This window comes from Pseudopodoces humilis, chromosome 24 (genome assembly GCF_049639895.1).
Source record: "Pseudopodoces humilis isolate 2021_Gansu_Grassland_sample_001 chromosome 24, ASM4963989v1, whole genome shotgun sequence".
Lineage (NCBI taxonomy): Eukaryota > Metazoa > Chordata > Aves > Passeriformes > Paridae > Pseudopodoces > Pseudopodoces humilis.
In genome coordinates this window covers 993,152-1,009,416 of record NC_142223.1, presented here as the reverse complement: position 1 = coordinate 1,009,416, position 16,265 = coordinate 993,152, and the positions used below count along the sequence as shown (strand labels likewise).

General features: G+C 57.4%; 1 protein-coding gene across 5 annotated transcripts in view; it reads right to left on the bottom strand.

The window, feature by feature from the left end:
• Window positions 1-422: 422 nt before the first annotated feature.
• The window catches only part of PAX7 (paired box 7), a 90,726-nt gene continuing 74,883 nt past the window's right edge, over window positions 423-16,265 (bottom strand). For 2 of the 5 annotated variants that reach the window (XM_005528249.2, XM_005528251.2), the window contains exons 8-9: window positions 4,318-4,564; window positions 423-782 (exon numbers count right to left, since the gene is read on the bottom strand). In XM_005528249.2, the coding sequence (XP_005528306.1) occupies window positions 667-782; window positions 4,318-4,564 (363 nt within the window). In that variant the 3' untranslated portion in view covers window positions 423-666. Of the gene's footprint in view, window positions 783-4,145; window positions 4,565-10,103; window positions 10,170-16,265 lie in introns of those variants that run through there. The other 3 variants (XM_088066483.1, XM_088066484.1, XM_005528248.2) reach the window with 2 other exon arrangements.

Below are 16,265 nucleotides of genomic sequence, written 5' to 3'. Positions count from 1 at the left end.
CTAGAAGCGATCTGGCCCGTCCAGCCCCTCTTTGGGAAGCCACCGCTGAGAAGGGAGGGTAGGGCTGGGCTGGGGAAATTTGCTGTCCCTTGAAGAAATGTTTTTCTGCTTTTCGTTCGTCTTTGCGGTTGGTTTGTTCCTTTGTTTCTTTAAACAAGTCCTTATATTTGGTCCATAGGTCTTCTGTGGTCCCGATTTCCATCACCCTTAACGCTCAGCTTGGTTATTCCTTCCTATACAACATTCACCAAATTTACAGCAACGGAAAGAAAAGGAAACAAAATGAAAAGTTTCTTTTTTTTTTTTTCTTTTTTTTTTTTTTCTTTACAGAGGAAAAAAAAAAAAAGAAAAAAAAAGCGTTCAATTTGGCTTCGGCTTTTCCAGCTACCTAGGGAATGGAAAATTCTGGAGTGTGAGGGAATGCCATGGCCAGGAGGTTTGGAGGGAGGGCTGGGGGTCGATAAATGCACCCAAGCCGTTGTCTCTGGCCACAGGAGGAGTCAGGCCCCACAGGCCGGACTCGCCTCTGGAATGCTCTGGAGGAGCCGGATTCCGGGAGAGCTCCCCCCTCTCTCCCATCTCCTGGGCAGCTGGGGTGGAACGGGTCAGGAAGGATCCCTGGAAGCCGGTGGGGTTCTCCAGAGGTCTCTCCGCTGCCGGGGGGTCTCAGTAGGCCTGGCCCGTTTCCACCGGCAGCAGCCCCAGCACAGCAGAGTGCTCGCCCAGCTTCATGCGGCGCTGCGTGGACAGGCTGACGTTCTTGGCCAGGTAATCCACGGCGGCTGCAGCGGAAAAGGGACAGTCAGGACACGGGGGACAGCCAGGGAGCAGGACTGCCAGCCCTGCAGGGACAGCTCAGGGCTGGCACACACACCAGGGAGCTGTTTGAAGGGTTCAGAGCTGGGATGGGGCTGGCACACACACCAGGGAACTCCTGGGAAGGGTTCAGAACCAGGATGGGGCTGGCACACACACACAGGACCTGCTGGAAGGGTTCAGAGCTGGGATGGGGCTGTCACACACACCAGGGAACTCCTGGGAAGAGCTCAGAACCAGGATGGGGCTGTCACACACACCAGAGAACTCCTGGGAAGAGTTCAGAACCAGGATGGGGCTGTCACACACACCAGGAACCTGCTGGGAAGGGTTCAGAACCAGGATGGAGCTGTCACACCCCCCTGCTCTCCCAGAAAGGGCTCAGAGCCGGGATGGGGCTGTCACACACACGAAGGATCTCCCAGGAAGGGCTCAGAGCCGGGATGGAGCTGCCAGAAGCAGGACAAGCCCTGCTGGGGCTCAGCACAACCGAGGGGAGGGGAGGCCCTCGACTCTGCCCTTGAACACCTGAAAAGAGCTGGAATTCTGCCATGGAAAACGGGAGCTCTGAGGGAGCCGAGCCTCAAGTTTTGGGATAAACCTTCCAGGCCCTCGGTGATGCTGCTGGAAGCGATTCCAGAGGTTTCGGTGGCAGCTCCCCAGGTCTGGGGTCTGCCTCTCCCGCTGCTGACTCCCGGCTGCGAGCTCTGCCTGCCTCCCTTCACCCCACGGAAAACCTCTTCCCTTGCCGATGGAGCTGGAGAACAGCTCCATCCCCGGAGGGGACGGGAGGTCCCAGCTCCTGCGGCTGCCCCGGGCTGAGCGGGGACCGGGCTGGGACAGGATGACACCGCTCATTAGCCGGGCTTCACTCAAAGCGCCCCTCGCCGCCTCTAATGGCCCCAATTAGATTAATCAGGAGCTGGCAGGAGCTGCCCGATCGCTGCCAATGAGTAAACAAATCTCAGCCATCAACGTCCTGTCAGCGGCGGGCCCCAGAGGAGCCCCTTCCACGCACCAATCCTGATTAGACTTGGCAGATCCATTAGAATTCCCTTCACGCTCCCGCGTTCCATCACCAGCATCATTAACGCGGCCCCGGCCTCTGGGAGCCCTCCGGGAGGGATGGAGCGGCTCTGGAAGCGGCTCTGGAAGCGGGAGGGATCCCGGGATAAGCCAGCGGGAATGCTGATCCAGAACTTTCCTAGGGGATGAGCAGCTGGAGCCCACAAAATCCTGGGATTGTTACGGAGGTTGGAAAAGCCCCCCTGGGATCATCGGGTCCTGCCCTTAACCCAGCGCTGCCCATGGGCAGAGCCTGTTCTCCGAGCACTGGATCCATTTTTGGGGACAATTCCAGGGATGGCATCTCCCTGGTGCCTGAGCACCTTTTCCCTGCAGGAATTTCCTCCCTCGGTGGAGGAAATTTTATTTTCTTGTGTTTGAGGCCGTTTCCTTCTGTCCCCTCCCTCGTTCCCTGGGAGCAGAGCCCGACATCCCCCAGCTCCAACCTCCTGCCAGGTTGGGAATTCGATGGCAATCCCATCCTCCCGGGAAAAAAAAAACCCAAATATTCCTTTTTGTGCCGGTGGGAGGAGCTCGGAGGCACCAGGGGATCCCAGGCTAGGAATCAGGGATGGAGTTTGTTGGTTTAGCAGGGCTGAAGCCAAAATAAACCCAGAAGTTTACGGAAGGTGCTCTGGGTGTTTGTTTGTTTGAGTGAGAGGGAAAGCGAGGCCGGGTTTGTTTTTGTAAAACCGGGAATGAGGAGAAGTGGGAGGAGAGGGATTCTCTGCAAGCCACGGAGCTCCAATTCCAAAATCCTGGCTTTGTCCCCTGTCCCACCGAGCCTGCTTCAACCCCAAACCCCCATTAATTATTAATTAATTATCATTAATATTAATTACATGATCTATCACACATAGCATTACGTCATTGATAATCCAAACTAGACTTTGTATTATGTAATTAATATATTTTAATCACTCAATAAAGGGTTTTGGCGCTTTTGTGCCGCATCAGAGAACACCTGATCTGAACAAACCGGGGTCACCTCACGCTGACCGGAGCTTGAACGGAATTTGAAGGGAAGAATCCAAAGGGAATTGGAATTGCAAAGCACAACAGGGGAAAGGAAAAAAAATATCATTATTCCAAGGTCAACTGCGCGTGAGGCCAGCACTAATTACCAAGGCAAACCGCGGAGAGCTCGTCACCAACGGGGTGACAGAAATCGGGATCGGGGGGCCCAGGAAACAACTCCTGTGCCAGCAAAAATTCCTGCAGCAGAGCCAGACAAACCCTCCTTTCTCCTTCCCCCTCTCTGCCCAGCGCAGCTCGCCCCCTTATTTTATTTTTTTACACACATGGGTGTGACTAACGCCTCGCCCAAGGGAATCTTTATTGGAAATACATGGTATCGGAATTTGTTTAAGATTTTTATCAATAGCACGTGTGTCCAGCCCCGCATCCAGAAGCGAGGGGAAGGTCGAGGGGTCACAGATCAAACTCCCGACAAACAAAAAGAGGAGGGGCGGGGGGGCCGCTATTGATCCCGTCTGCCGCCACAGCCGGTTCTCATTGAGGCCGCGGCGTTAAGGACATTAAAGGGCTGTGACGAGGGCCCGGGAGCCGCGGCCGAGGGAGGAAAGGTCACCGAGGACACGCTGCGGGCAGCGGGAGCGCGCCCGCAGGAAGAGGATGCACCTTTAACCCTCGCGGGGTCAGCGGAGCGCCGAGCGGGCTCGGCCCGGGGGAACGCGGCAGGTGAGAACAGCCCCGGCACTGAGGGCTGGTCCCGGTACCCCCGGACCGGGCTGGTCCAGGTACCCCCCGAACCGGGCTAGTCCTGGTACCCCGGACCGGGCTGGTCCTGTCACCCAGCCTGGACAGCTCCCCCTGACTGGGCTGGCCCTGTCACCCCGATTGGACTGTCCCTGTCACCCAGTGCGGACAACAACCTGGGCCAGGCTGTCCCTGTCCAAGGGATGGGCTCAGGATCCCAATCCCGGCTCTTGGGACAGGCTCAGGATCCCAATCCCAGCTCCCAGGACAGGCTCAGGATCCCAATCCCGGCTCTCCCAGAGCCCCAGCCCAGCTGACAAACACATTCTGTAGGAAAAGCTCCCAGCCCTGGCCTGGGGAGGGCAGGGCATGCAGGGATGCTCTGAGCTCGGCTTTACAAATCCCAGCTTTCCCCCGGCTGAGCAGGGTGAGCCAGTCCTAGCATTCCTGGAGAAGAGAGAACTGGGGAGCTGGAAGGGGTTGGGAATCTCCCTTTGCCGACAGAAATCTTCCACCTGAAACACTTCACTGCCTCTTTCAGATCCGGCTGCGAGCCGAGCATCAACAGCACATCCCCTCTTCACCTCCAGCCGGACAAACTCCCAGCAGACAGACAGACAGACAGAATTCGGAGCCATAAATGGGTGCATCCGATCCCCCATTCCCTCCCTCGCTCCTGGCATTCCCTGGGAAGGGGGAATTCCTCCCAGCACTTACTCTGGCCGTACTGGCCGTACTGGTAGCCGGCCACGGGGTCCACGCTGTAGCTGGTGGTGCTGTAGGTGGGGGGACAGTAGGACTGCGAGGTCGGGAGGCTCTCCACGGATTTGATGGAGTCGCTGCGCTGGCTGCAGCTGGCCGAGATGGAGTTGGTGCTGTCCAGGCCGCCGTGGAGGGGAGAGATGGAGAAATCGGCCTGGGGCTGCGGTGGGACCCCGCTGGGGTTGCTCAGGATGCTCATCACCTGCAGAGACAGCGCGGGCAGCGTCAGGGGATGCAGAGAGGACACAAAAGAGGAGTTTTGGGATGGACAGCGGCCCAAACGGGGCGGAGAGCCCAGCTTTGAGCCCACCAAACCCTGCCGGCAGCCCCGGGGCTCCCCTCGGAACCTTGGCGGTTTTTGGGGATATTTTGCTGCCCTGCCAGGGATGAGCAAAGGGGTCGGGGAAAAAAAAAAAATCACAATTTTCCCAAAGGGACGGTGAGGACAGCCCCGTCCTTGGGAAGTCGGGTTTGCAAAGGTCCCCAGGCAAAGCAGATCAAACCCTCGCTGGCTTTGATGCAGCTTCAGGGGATGAAATGTCCGAGTTCTCTTTGCCCCCAAATGTTAAAGGGTAACAGGTCCGGCTCGTTTCAGCACTCGGTTGGAAAATGTAATTAAATTTACACACACACACAAAAAAATCTTCCTGCTTTGAGACCTGAACCAGATGAACTAATTGGGCTTTTTGTTGGTGTTTTGGGTTTTTTTTTTTTTCAGTTTTTAATGTTTTTTTTTTTTCAGCGAAAATGCCAGATTTGTTCCCGGGGCTGAGCTGAGGGTGAGGCTCTGCCCTTCCCCGCCAGGGATCAGCAGAATTTCCCCCGGGTAATTCCGAGTTAAAGGTGGAAAGGGTTCGCAGGGGAAGGGCCGAGAGGTTCCTGAAGCCTCTCGGTCGTGTCGGAGCCTCCGCGGGCTGGGGCGGGGGGAGAGGGGACAAGGGACGGTCACCTCGGGGGGCCCGGCCGGCGCTCAGATGCCGAGCGGCTCCAAATCTCCGAATTTAGCATAACCTTATTGACATCAATTAAAGTGGCAAATTGGAAATATTTGGAGCCTGGCAAGTGGTAAAATGAGCCCTTTATCCGCCAGCAGCGGCCTGGTGAGCTTTTGTGCCTGGGCTGCATTCTCGGGAAGGACACCGGGGGGGTTTTTATGGGGCCGAGGGTCCCCTTCCTGCTCACCCCGACACCTTCCCGACCCTTCCTCCCTGCCCGAGCGGGCTCTGGGGTGAGTGCCCAGCCACGAGCTGGCTCTGCTCTCTAAAGCATCTGCCAGGATGGAAAATCCTCCCCCGGCTCTGCTCCCGGAGCAGAATCTGTCCGGGAATTCGGGAGCTGGGGGTGGGTGGAAGGACCCCCGCCGAGGAGGGGAGGGGGTTGGTTAAAACCCCGGAAAATCCATCGAACCCCGAGCGTAGAGTGTGGGGCTGGGGCACGGGAATGGGGTTTGAGCGAGGGGAGGGCTCGTTCCCCCCAGCCTGGGTTCATTCTACTCAAACCTGGGCTCGTTCCTCCCCAGCCCGGAGCCTCTTCCTCTTCCTCCTCCTCCTCCTCCTGGCTTTCCACCCTGCACTGAGCTCAGACTTCTCTGCTGCTCCCCAAAAGTTAAGCCCGGCTCAGCTGTCTGCACGGCGAACTTAGCCAGAGCCTCGGTGGTCTCCCCAGAGCCTCGGTGGTCTCCCCAGAGCCTCGGTGGTCTCCCCAGAGCCTCGATGGTCTCCCCAGAGCCTCCGGGCACAGCTCGAGGCAGGGATTAAATCCCTAGGTGCCTCCATGGAAATGTTCAGCCCTAAAAATGTCCCCGAGCCAGCACTGGGGGGATAAAGAGAGGGAATTTAATCTTCAGGAGAATGGATCAATCCAGGGCTTGGGGTGCTGAGCTGTCCCGGCGGTGGAATCCCCTCGGTTGAGGGCTGGAGCATCCCCTGGGCTGGAGGAGCCGGATCCGTGTCCCGAGGGACACCCGGGAGCCCCCGGACATGGCTGGTGTGAGTTCACCAGCAGAACCGCGTGTTTAAAACAATAAACACGCGCGGAAAACGCAGCTCTGGGGACCCTGAGTTATTCCTGGGATGCTCTGCCCTTTCTCCTCGCCCTTCCTGAGCTGTCCAGGCCTGGAGGTGCTGCCTGGCTGGGGATGTGAGCCCGCCCAGCCCTGCAGGTGCAGGGAGGATTCCCTGGAAAGCGGAGGGAGACTGGAATCACTCAGGGAGCAGCGGGGTTGGTGCTTCTCTCCCTCCCGGCCACGGCCCCGCAGCTCCTCAGCTGCTTTTTATTACCCCGAGCAAAGGAGCGGCTCCCCAAGCCAGCGAGAGCCACATTAACACTTCCTTTGGGGGAAAAAAAGGGGATGTAAAGCAAGGCTGAAAAATGAAAGCCAGATTCGCACTCCAAATTCAGGGAGCGGGGCAGATGCTTCCACAAACCCTGCTGGAAAAAGGAGCTGGATTTAATCGCTGGGAATCAGGAGCGGTTCCTGATCTCGCCTCTGGCCCTGGAGTCACTCCAGGCTGGCCTCAGCTCCACCAGCGCCGGTCCTGGGGAGTTCCCAGTGCCTGCTCCCCCTCCGGAACCCCTGCAGGGGATCTGAGGGATCCCTCTGGAAAGGATGGGCTGAATTTCCCTCTGGAATTCCATCAGGATCACTGGGATTCCCTCCCAGCCCTGCCGGCGTGGGGAACGGCTGCGTGGCTGGGCAGAGGCCGGGGATCCATCCCAGCTGGATGTTCCCATGGATTTGGGGTGGCTGAGAGCAGAGCCCCAAAGCTCTCCAGTCCCTCTCCAAGAACCACGGGAAGCCCCTGCCCTTCCCGGACAGGCTGAGGAGGATTTGGGGCTGGGAGCCCCTGCCCTTCCCGGACAGGCTGAGGAGGATTTGGGGCTGGGAGCCCCTGCCCTTCCCGGACAGATTGAGGGGGATTTGGGGCTGGGAGCCCCTGCCCTCCTTGGACAGGCTGAGGAGGATTTGGGGCCAAGCTCCCTGAGCTCTGCACAGGTTCAGCCGAGGACAGATCCATTTTCTCACCCCAGGACACGAAGGTGTTTGGAATAACAAGAGAGAACCGGAGATTCTCGTTCCCTCCTTGCCACCCAGCATGGAAAAAACCCCGCAGAGCCCTCCTGGGCCTGCTTCCCCTGACTTCTTATATCAGCTGGAAAAACTCATTTTCCAGGCCACTTTTGAACTCCAGATCCCCTCCTCAAGAATGCAAAGTCCTTCTCCCTTTCCTCTCTGACCTTGCCGGCTTCTAATTTATTACTTCTTGGTGCATTAATCATCGCTAACTAAAAATCGATACCCACCGCACATCTGCCGGGGTTTATCTGCGGGGGAATCTGCTCGCTGTCCATCAGCGGGACTGACAGCCGTCCCTTTCCCTCCCTCTCTGTCCTCCCCCCTTCCCCCTGGCCCAAATCTTGGGGCCAGGAGCCTTTCCCGAGGTCACCTTTGGGGTGGGGACGAGCGGGGAGAGGTCCTGGAGCATCGGGGTTGATGCACAAAGACCCTCCTGGATGAAAGCAGCAGCTCCCCCATCACCTCCTGCTGCTGCCTCCCTCCCTCCCTTCCCCACCCTCCTCGGTGGCTCCCCCCGCTCCCCCCGGGACGTTTCATCGCTCTCTCCCCTACTTTAAAAGGAGGGGAGTTAAAAAAATGTAATTAATTCCCTCCATTTCTGAGCTGGCCCTCAGGGCCTCTGGCCATGGAAGCTGCGGCGGGGGAAATGTGCACCCTTTATGATAAAGGGAGGCGGCTTTGGGGCGGGAAGCGCAATTAGGACCTTCCAGCCGGGCAATCGGGGTCCGGGTTTGGGGCTGGGGGGCTGCAGGGGACCCGGCTGATGGGGACAGATAAAGGAGGGACAAGGGAAGGGCAAAGCCGACTTTGGTGGCCTTGCCCTGGCAGAGCTGGCGGCTGCTCCTTGGTGGCTCCCGAGAAGTGCGGGACATCCCTGGAGTGACCACGGCTCCTTCCCTGTGGGACATCCCTGGGGTGACCACAGCTCCTGGACATCCCTGGGGTGACCACAGTTCCTTCCCTGTGGGACATTCCTGGAGTGACCACGACTCCTGGACATCCCTGGAGTGACCACACCCAGGGACAGCCAGGGACATTCAGGGAAGGAGCTCCTGGCAGTGCTGTTCCTCAGGCTGTGGTGCTGCTTTCCTGGGAATGGGCAGAATCCCTTCCTCTCCAGAAAAAAGGTGGGAATGGGATCAACTGGACCCTCTGGTGCCACACCAGGCAAGAAGCACCAGGGAATTCTCTGCCGGGGAGGCTGAAATCTCCCTGGATTTCTGGGCCGTTCCCACTTCACTTCCCCGGCCATGGAGAATCTGCCTGCTGGGAAACCCGCTGGATCTCTGGGATTTACGGAGGACAAAGTTCCTCCAGGAGAGAGCTCGGTCCCTGCCACCCCCAGCTGCTCCAGCTCCTCTCCAGATCGTGCCCAGACCTCCCAGGCAATTTTTGGGGGGGCCCAGCTCCATCTCCCCGCTCTTTCCCTGCTCCGTGCAGCTGCTCCCGGCAGAAGGAAAAACCCCCTCGCCACATTAATGCGTTTTGATCTCTGTGGATTCATTTCCACTTGGCGGGAAGAGGGAGAGTCGATTATTCCATCCATACATTAAATGGGAACAAAATGAAGAGGTGACTGTAGGACGGCTGAAAGCCGAAGAAAGAGTTAGGAGGAGATAAATACACTTTCCCCAAAGATCTCCACTTGAAAGGAGGATAAATATATGCAAATATGCCCCTAGGTAGGACTAAAATGACTTGTGTAGCAATCACTAACACTGCGCTCACAAAACCAAGCAATTAATTTCGGAATATTTTCTAAATCACCGCAGCGGGCTGAGCTGGATCCCGGCATTCCAAACCCCGTTAAATTTGCGGATCCAGAGGGTGCTTGGCGCTTCCCGCACCTGGGAAACCTCTGCGCCGGGCGGCTGCGGCTCCTCGCACCCAGCGGCGTTCCCGGGTGGGTTTTGGAGCAAGCTGGAGCTTTGTGGTGGGGTTTGGTGGGTGGGGGGTGATCCTGAGGGTGCTGGAGGTGTTTTCCAAGCCCAGCCATTCCCTCACCCTCCCCTGAGGTGACCTGGAGCGCAGCCCTGGCTCTCTCCGCCGTAACCGAGGCTGTGAGTGAAGCCTCCGGTTGGATTTTGGGGGGATTTGAGGTTGATGAACCCAGAGGTGCTCCCCAGCTTGGCCCCCCCGGGTGTTCATCCCCCCCTTCAGGAGCCGAGGGGAGCGGTGGAGGAGCTCCCACAACCCCACGGCTCCTCCAGATACGGGCGGGCTGCTGCCAGAGAGTCACAAAATCCCAATTTCCTACCCCAAATCTCCGCTGGAAAAAGCGCGGAGAGCTGGGAACAGGCCCGCGCCTGAATCCTGCATTCCCTACATCTCACCAGACCCTTCCAGAGCGGTCCCAAAGAGCAACCAACCAACACAGGAATGCCAGCGGCGCCTTCCCGCTCCTTCCAACAGCTCGGGGCGCGTTCCGGCGGCGAGGGGAAGGGGCCGGGGACACGGCGGGTGACATGGAGATGAGCGCCTGTGCCCTCACGCGGCCCTGCTCCGCCGGATGGATGGGAAACCACCACACACCGACGATGGAGGGGGCTCAGGGAGGTGCCGGGGGTGGGATGGAGCCGGGAATGCGATGGAGAGGCAGTAAAGAGGAGGAGGAAGAGGAGGAGGAGGAGGAGGAGGAGGAGGAGGAGCGGTGGGAAGTTGTTACCTGATTGTTCAGGGCTATGGTGAGGTTCCAGCGGGAGCACTGCATCTTGTTTTGGGCACCCTGCTTCTGTAGGGATGTACAAATCACAGACAAGGTCTGAGGAAAAGGCTCTAAGCTACGCGGAAAGAACGGGAAGGTCTCGGCTGCGGCGGGAAGAGGAACGGCTTCGGCGCCCGTGCTCCGGGAAGGAGCAGCGGGAACCCCATGAGGGAATCGGAAGAGCCGCGGGGTCAAACGTCCACTGAGGGCTCTGAGAGATCCCGCGGGAGAAGCGGGACTGGGAGGGGAAGAGCGGGAGTTACGTTCAAAGCTGCTTGGTTGGGGAACACGAGCCATGGTTCCTGGCTTGGGACACCAAATTGTGCCCTGGGACACCAAAATGTGCTCTGGGACAACAAACTGTGCCCTGGGACACCAGATTCTGGTCTGGGACACTAAATTCTGGTCTGGGACACCAAACTGTGCCCTGGGACACCAAATTCTGGTCTGGGACACCAAACTGTGCTCCAAAACATGAGCCATGGGACACCAAACTGTGCCCTGGGACACCAAACTGCTCCAAAACACGAGCCATGGGACACCAAACTCTGGTCACAAACACGAGCCATTGTCCCCAGCTTTGGGACACCAAACTCCGCTGTCCCCTGGAGAAAAGCAGGAAGCAAAGGCTTGCCCGGGCTGGATCACCAGGGAGGAAACACAAAGACGTTTCGTGGTGAGGGGGCTGGGAGAGGCCAGCGGGGTCCCAGGTTATGGAGATGGATTCCACCGACCAGGAAACCCCGGGAGACAGGAGCTCCTCGCTCCCAGAACCCCGAGAGGCTCGAGCCCAGAGCCTAACGAGCTCCTCAACACCCCAAAACTCTCACCGGGCTCCGGTTTCCAGGCGCTGCTGGACAGCTCCCCTCAGAAAAGGGGCAGTCTGTGCTTTGCCACCCAGAGCACCACGATTTGTCTCATGGCACGTCAGCTCCGAGCATTTTCCCTGATTTCATTGGGATTCAGAGATATTTTATGGACAAAAACCAGGATCGGGCCCGGCCTCCCCCGATTTTTGGCGCTGCTCAGCAAGAGGAGCTGCCCCGGCCTCCTGATTTTTGGGTCACCACAAGCAAACTCCATCCTGGCGCTGCTTCCATCCTTCTCGTGTTTAATCCTGCGTTTCTCCGTGAATCTTTTGGAAGGGAGAGTCTCGGTGGGAAAATCCCCCTGGTGGAATAGGGAGAGTCCCCGGGACGCTTCACCCGAAGGCGAATCCCAGCTCCCGAATCCAAGGAAACGCCTTTCCCAGCCCTGCACGGCGCCACGCGCTCTCCCTCCGGAGCCCTCTCTGCTGCTGGGGAGCACTGTGGGCTCCCAGGAGCTGCTGGCTCGCCCCAAACATCGCCCTCCGAGCCCAGAAAACCGAGAATCGCCGATAAAGGAGCTGCATCCACCACGGAGCAGAGTCCGGTGGATGCGGTGGGGAAAAAAGCTGGGAAGGAAGCGGGATCCTTGCTGAAATCCGGGATGAGGGAGCGGCGGCCCTGGAGCTCAGATGTTCCAGCTCGAACACCTCTTCCCCGGCTCTGCTCCCTGGCCAGGCTTTTCCCTTCTCTCCAGAAAGGGCCATTCCCAGGGAAAAGAGGGAAAAGAGGGAAAAGAGGGAAAAGAGGGAAAAGAGGGAAAAGGAGCCCTTTTGTGTTCCCCGTTTGCCGTCGCCTTCACGCAGCCGGATCCCAACAGCTCCAGCTCCATCCTGCGCTTCCCAAAGAGGAGCCTGGGGACACTTGGGGACACTTGGGGATCTCTGGGCAGGACAGGCACTGCCCGATGCTCTTTCTGAAACCCCGCAGCTCATCCCGGCCCTTCAGACGGGAGAAACCCGGCAGGATTCACTGCCCCACACCCCAAATTCTACCCAGCCCTAAACTCCGAACACAACGCGGGGTTCGGCTCCAAACACCCCGGTCCGACCTGCCAGGAATTGCGGATGATGGGAATAAAACCCGCCAGGATCGGTTAAAAACGGCGCAGGCACACAAAGAACAGAACAAAATCTTTCCCCCGCAGCGCTAAGAAAGCCCCGGGGGAGCGGGGTTTAGATCCTATCGCTCCCCGAGTCCTCCAGCTCTCCAAAAGCCGCTCGGATGGAGTTTTCCTGCCGAGTTCGAGGTGCTTACTTAAGCAGGGGATGAGATTAATCCCTCCCCGGCTCTCTGGGCTCTGCCGTACCTGGGCTGGCAGCTCCAGCCTGGCTGAATTCCCGGTGATTATTTATTTGTGTGCTCATCACAAACCTTGGAACAGCGAGGGAGGCAAGCAGAAGATCCTGGGTTAAAAGCCTCACTCGCCGCCCTTTGAGGGCTCATTTTGAGTCTCTGGCCACTTCTGAAGGTGCTCCGAAATAAAAAAGATTTTGGAGTGACAAAGCAAAGCCACCGCGAAGCGCTCTGGAGCATCAGAACAGCAAAAAGCCTCTTTTTAAACCTTTTGTTGTTGTTTTTTTGGTTTCTTTTCTCACGGGCGCCATCGACGGCCTCGAACGAGGATATTTTTATTATTTTTGAGGGGAAGAAGATGCCCTGATGGAACCTCATGGAAACCAAACCTTTTCCAAGGAAAACAGCCCCGCATCCACCGCGCGGGATCCGCGGCGCATCCCTCGCCCTCCCGCACAAACCCGGTCGCATCCCGACCTCACTCCTTAACCCCACAACTCCCGGCTGAGATCTTTCAGGAGGATCTCTTGGTCCAAAACGCGCCAAAAAAATGGCAAATCCTCTCTCTGTGCCAGTCCTGGCTGCGGTGCCAAGGGCAGGAGCGCGGCTGCCACTCCCTCGAAGGCTCGAGCGGAGTTTTGGAGGCATCTCCAAAAAAAGCACGCAGGGCTCTGCCGATCCCGAGATAAACGCCGGAAAAGGGATTAGAGCTACTTAGCGGAGGAGAGGGAAGACTCAGGAAGGGCCGATCATTTTAAAGATACGACTATTTAAAGATAATGATTGCATAAATTTAATTAATGCATTTTCATGCCGCAAATGGCCGTTTTGTAATTAATGTATCTGGCCTCGCTAAGCATGGGAGATCACATCTCCCGCCCCCTCCCCTCGCGAGCCCCCCTCCGCCTCCCGTTTAATGAAAGACAGAGAGCAGATGACAGAAACAATTTGTCAGCCCGCGCGGGTGTCAGATGCCTAATTGGTTGCGCTGAGTTAGCGGGAAGAGAAGGGGGAGAGGGTCGGGGCTGGGGGGGCTCTTCCCTCTTTATCCCGAGCTCCGGGCTGGGTGTCCGCTCCGGGGCCGGGGGGAGCGAGGGGAGAAAGTGTTTGGTGTTAATTGATGGCGATTAGGACACAGATTGGCTGCGGCAGGCGCCGGGCAGTGACAAGCGGGGGACACCCGCGCGCAGCTGGCGCTTGTCACCGCCGAGCCTCCGCTGCTGGCGGGGGGACAGGGACAGAGCTCCGGGCCAGGCTGCTCGCTGCCGGCCTGATGGCAGCTCCGGCACAGCCCGATGGCAGCCTGATGGCAGCCTGGTCACAGCCCGATCCCATCCTGATCACAGCCCGGTCACAGCCCGATCGCAGCGTGATCCCATCCTGATCGCATCCTGGTCACAGCCCGATCCCATCCTGATCACAGCCCGGTCACAGCCTGATCACAGCCTGATCTCATCTCAGTCACAGCCCGATCACAGCCTGATGGCAGCGTGATCCCATCCTGATCGCATCCTGATCCCATCCTGATTGCATCCCAGTCACAGCCCAATCACATCTCGGTCACAGCCCGATGGCAGCCTGATCGCAGCCCGATCCCATCCTGATCCCATCTCGGTCACGTCCTGATCCTATCCTGATCCCATCCTGATCCCATCCTGATCGCAGCCTGATCATAGCCCGGTCACAGCCCAATCACAGCGTGATCCCATCCTGATCGCATCCCGGTCACAGCCTGATCCCAGCCAGGTCACATCCTGATCATATCCTGAACCCATCCCGTTTGTATCCTGATCCCATCCCAGTCACATCCTGCTCCTATCCTGATCACATCCCGGTCACATCCTGATCCCATCCTGATCCTATCCTGATCCCATCCCTGTTCCATCCTCATCCCATTGATCCCATCCTGCTCCCATCCTCATCCCATCCCGGTCACATCCTGGTCCCATTGATCCCATCCCGCTCCAGGCTCGGATCCCAGCTCTGCTCCCACCCTCCGGCTCAGCGAGGAGCCGGGACCTTGGCATAGGATTGGGGAAAAGCTGAGCCCAGCCCGGGTTTTACCGCCCTGAGCCTGTCCCTGCCTCACTACGAGCCGGCCCTAAACCCGAGATTAAGTCAGGGCGGAGTCAATGTGTGAAGCAGCTGCTGCCGGGGTTTTGTGGGCGCCTCTACACAAATTTTGGGACTCTGGGGAAGAGCTAAACCCCAAAAACCAGAGCCCAGCCCGGGTTTTACCTGCCCTGAGCCCTGCCAGCCTTTGCACCTGAGAGATGCTGGGAAAATCTCCGTGTCCCGCCTGCTCCCGTTCCCGCCTCTCGTCTTAAACCCGAGATTAAGGCCGAGCAGAGTTAATGTATGGAGCAGCTGCTGCCGGGGCTTTGCGGGTGCCCGCGGGTCAGCAGCAAAGCCCCGCCTGATTAATTCTGCTCTGGTCATTATGTGGAGGAGGAAAAACCTCCTGTCCCCACAGGGAAAGGGAATCTGGGGCTCCTGGATGGGGAGAGCCCCCCAAATCCCGGCAGGCGCAGTCCAAAGTACAATCAGGAGCAGGAATTGGGGCTCGTTTCTGGAATGTTCTGACCTTTTCTGAGGGGGCTGAGCTGATTAAAGCGCTCATCACCGGCAGCGGGTGAGGCAGCTCGCCCCTTCCCCCAGAAAAACCAGGAAGGGCAAAACTCAAGCTCAGGAAAGCCAAAACTCAAACCCAGGAAAGGCCAAAACTCAAGCTCAGGAAGGCTAAAACTTAAGCTCAGGAAGGCCAAACCTTGAGCCCAATAAAAGCTAAAACTCAAGCCAAATAAAAGGCAAAACTTGAGCCCAAGAAAGGCCAAAACTCGAGTCTGAGAAAGGCAAAGACCTGAGCCCAAGAAAGGCCAAAACTTGAACTCAATAAAAACTAAAACCTGAGCCCAAGAAAGGCTGAAACGTGAACCCAAGAAAGGCCAAAATTCAAGCCCCAGAATGGCCAAAATTTGAGCCCAGGAAAGGCCAAAACTCAAGCCCTAAAAAGCTAAAACTCAAGCCCAGGAAAGGCCAAAGTTTGAGCCCAAAAAAGCTAAAATTCAAGCCCAAAAAAGCTAAAACTCAAGCCCAGGAAAGGCTAAAACTCAAGCTGGTGCTGGGTTTATCAGGGAGCAGGAATCTGAGCATCCCAAATGGTGACGGGATCATTCCAGCCAGGCTTGGGATAAGTCAAGACCAGCAAGGAGAACTTCAGACCACGGTCAGGGTCTCCCTAGGCCCATCCCTGGGAGATGTAAAAGAGTTTGATAAGGTTTGATAAGGTTTGATAAGGTTTTATCAGCTTTGTTTTAGCCCCACGCACAGGAACGGGGTGGGGAGGAGGAGCTGAGATTAAAAAATGTGGAATTTCCACACCGGGCCCTGATTTAATCCCACACCCGGCAGCCACAAAAAAAAAAGAGAAGTTCCTGCTTGAAATCCCAGCTTGAAATCCCAGCTCCTCCTGGAAGAGATTGACAAAGGGTCAGCAGGTGACGGATGAAGGCTGTGGGAAAGATAAACAACATTTTCTTTTAGAGGAGGGGAAAAAAACCCCCGTTCCATACGCATCCATGGAAATGGGAAAGGGTGAGGGCTTCGAGCACGAACACAAACTTCCGAGGTGACGAGGAAAACCCCAAAATCCTGCAAAACGAGGCAAAACGCCGCGGTTTGGCGCAAAGCACCACGAAACCAACGATCCGCTGGCGATAACGCGATAATTTCCGTCCCACCGTTCACAGAGAGGGAAAACCGGGGAGCACTGAAGGCAATGACCCCATTTTGGTCTTTCCATCATCCACGGCCATCCCGGTTTTCCCTTTTCCCTCGGGATGGGGGTTACGGGTGGCCAGCGGGACGAGGCCGTTCGTGACGAGGCCGTTTGTGACTGAGGCCGATCCCGCTGTTTATTTTGTGTCACTTGCACGCAAAGAGGAGCAAATTCCTCCTCTTC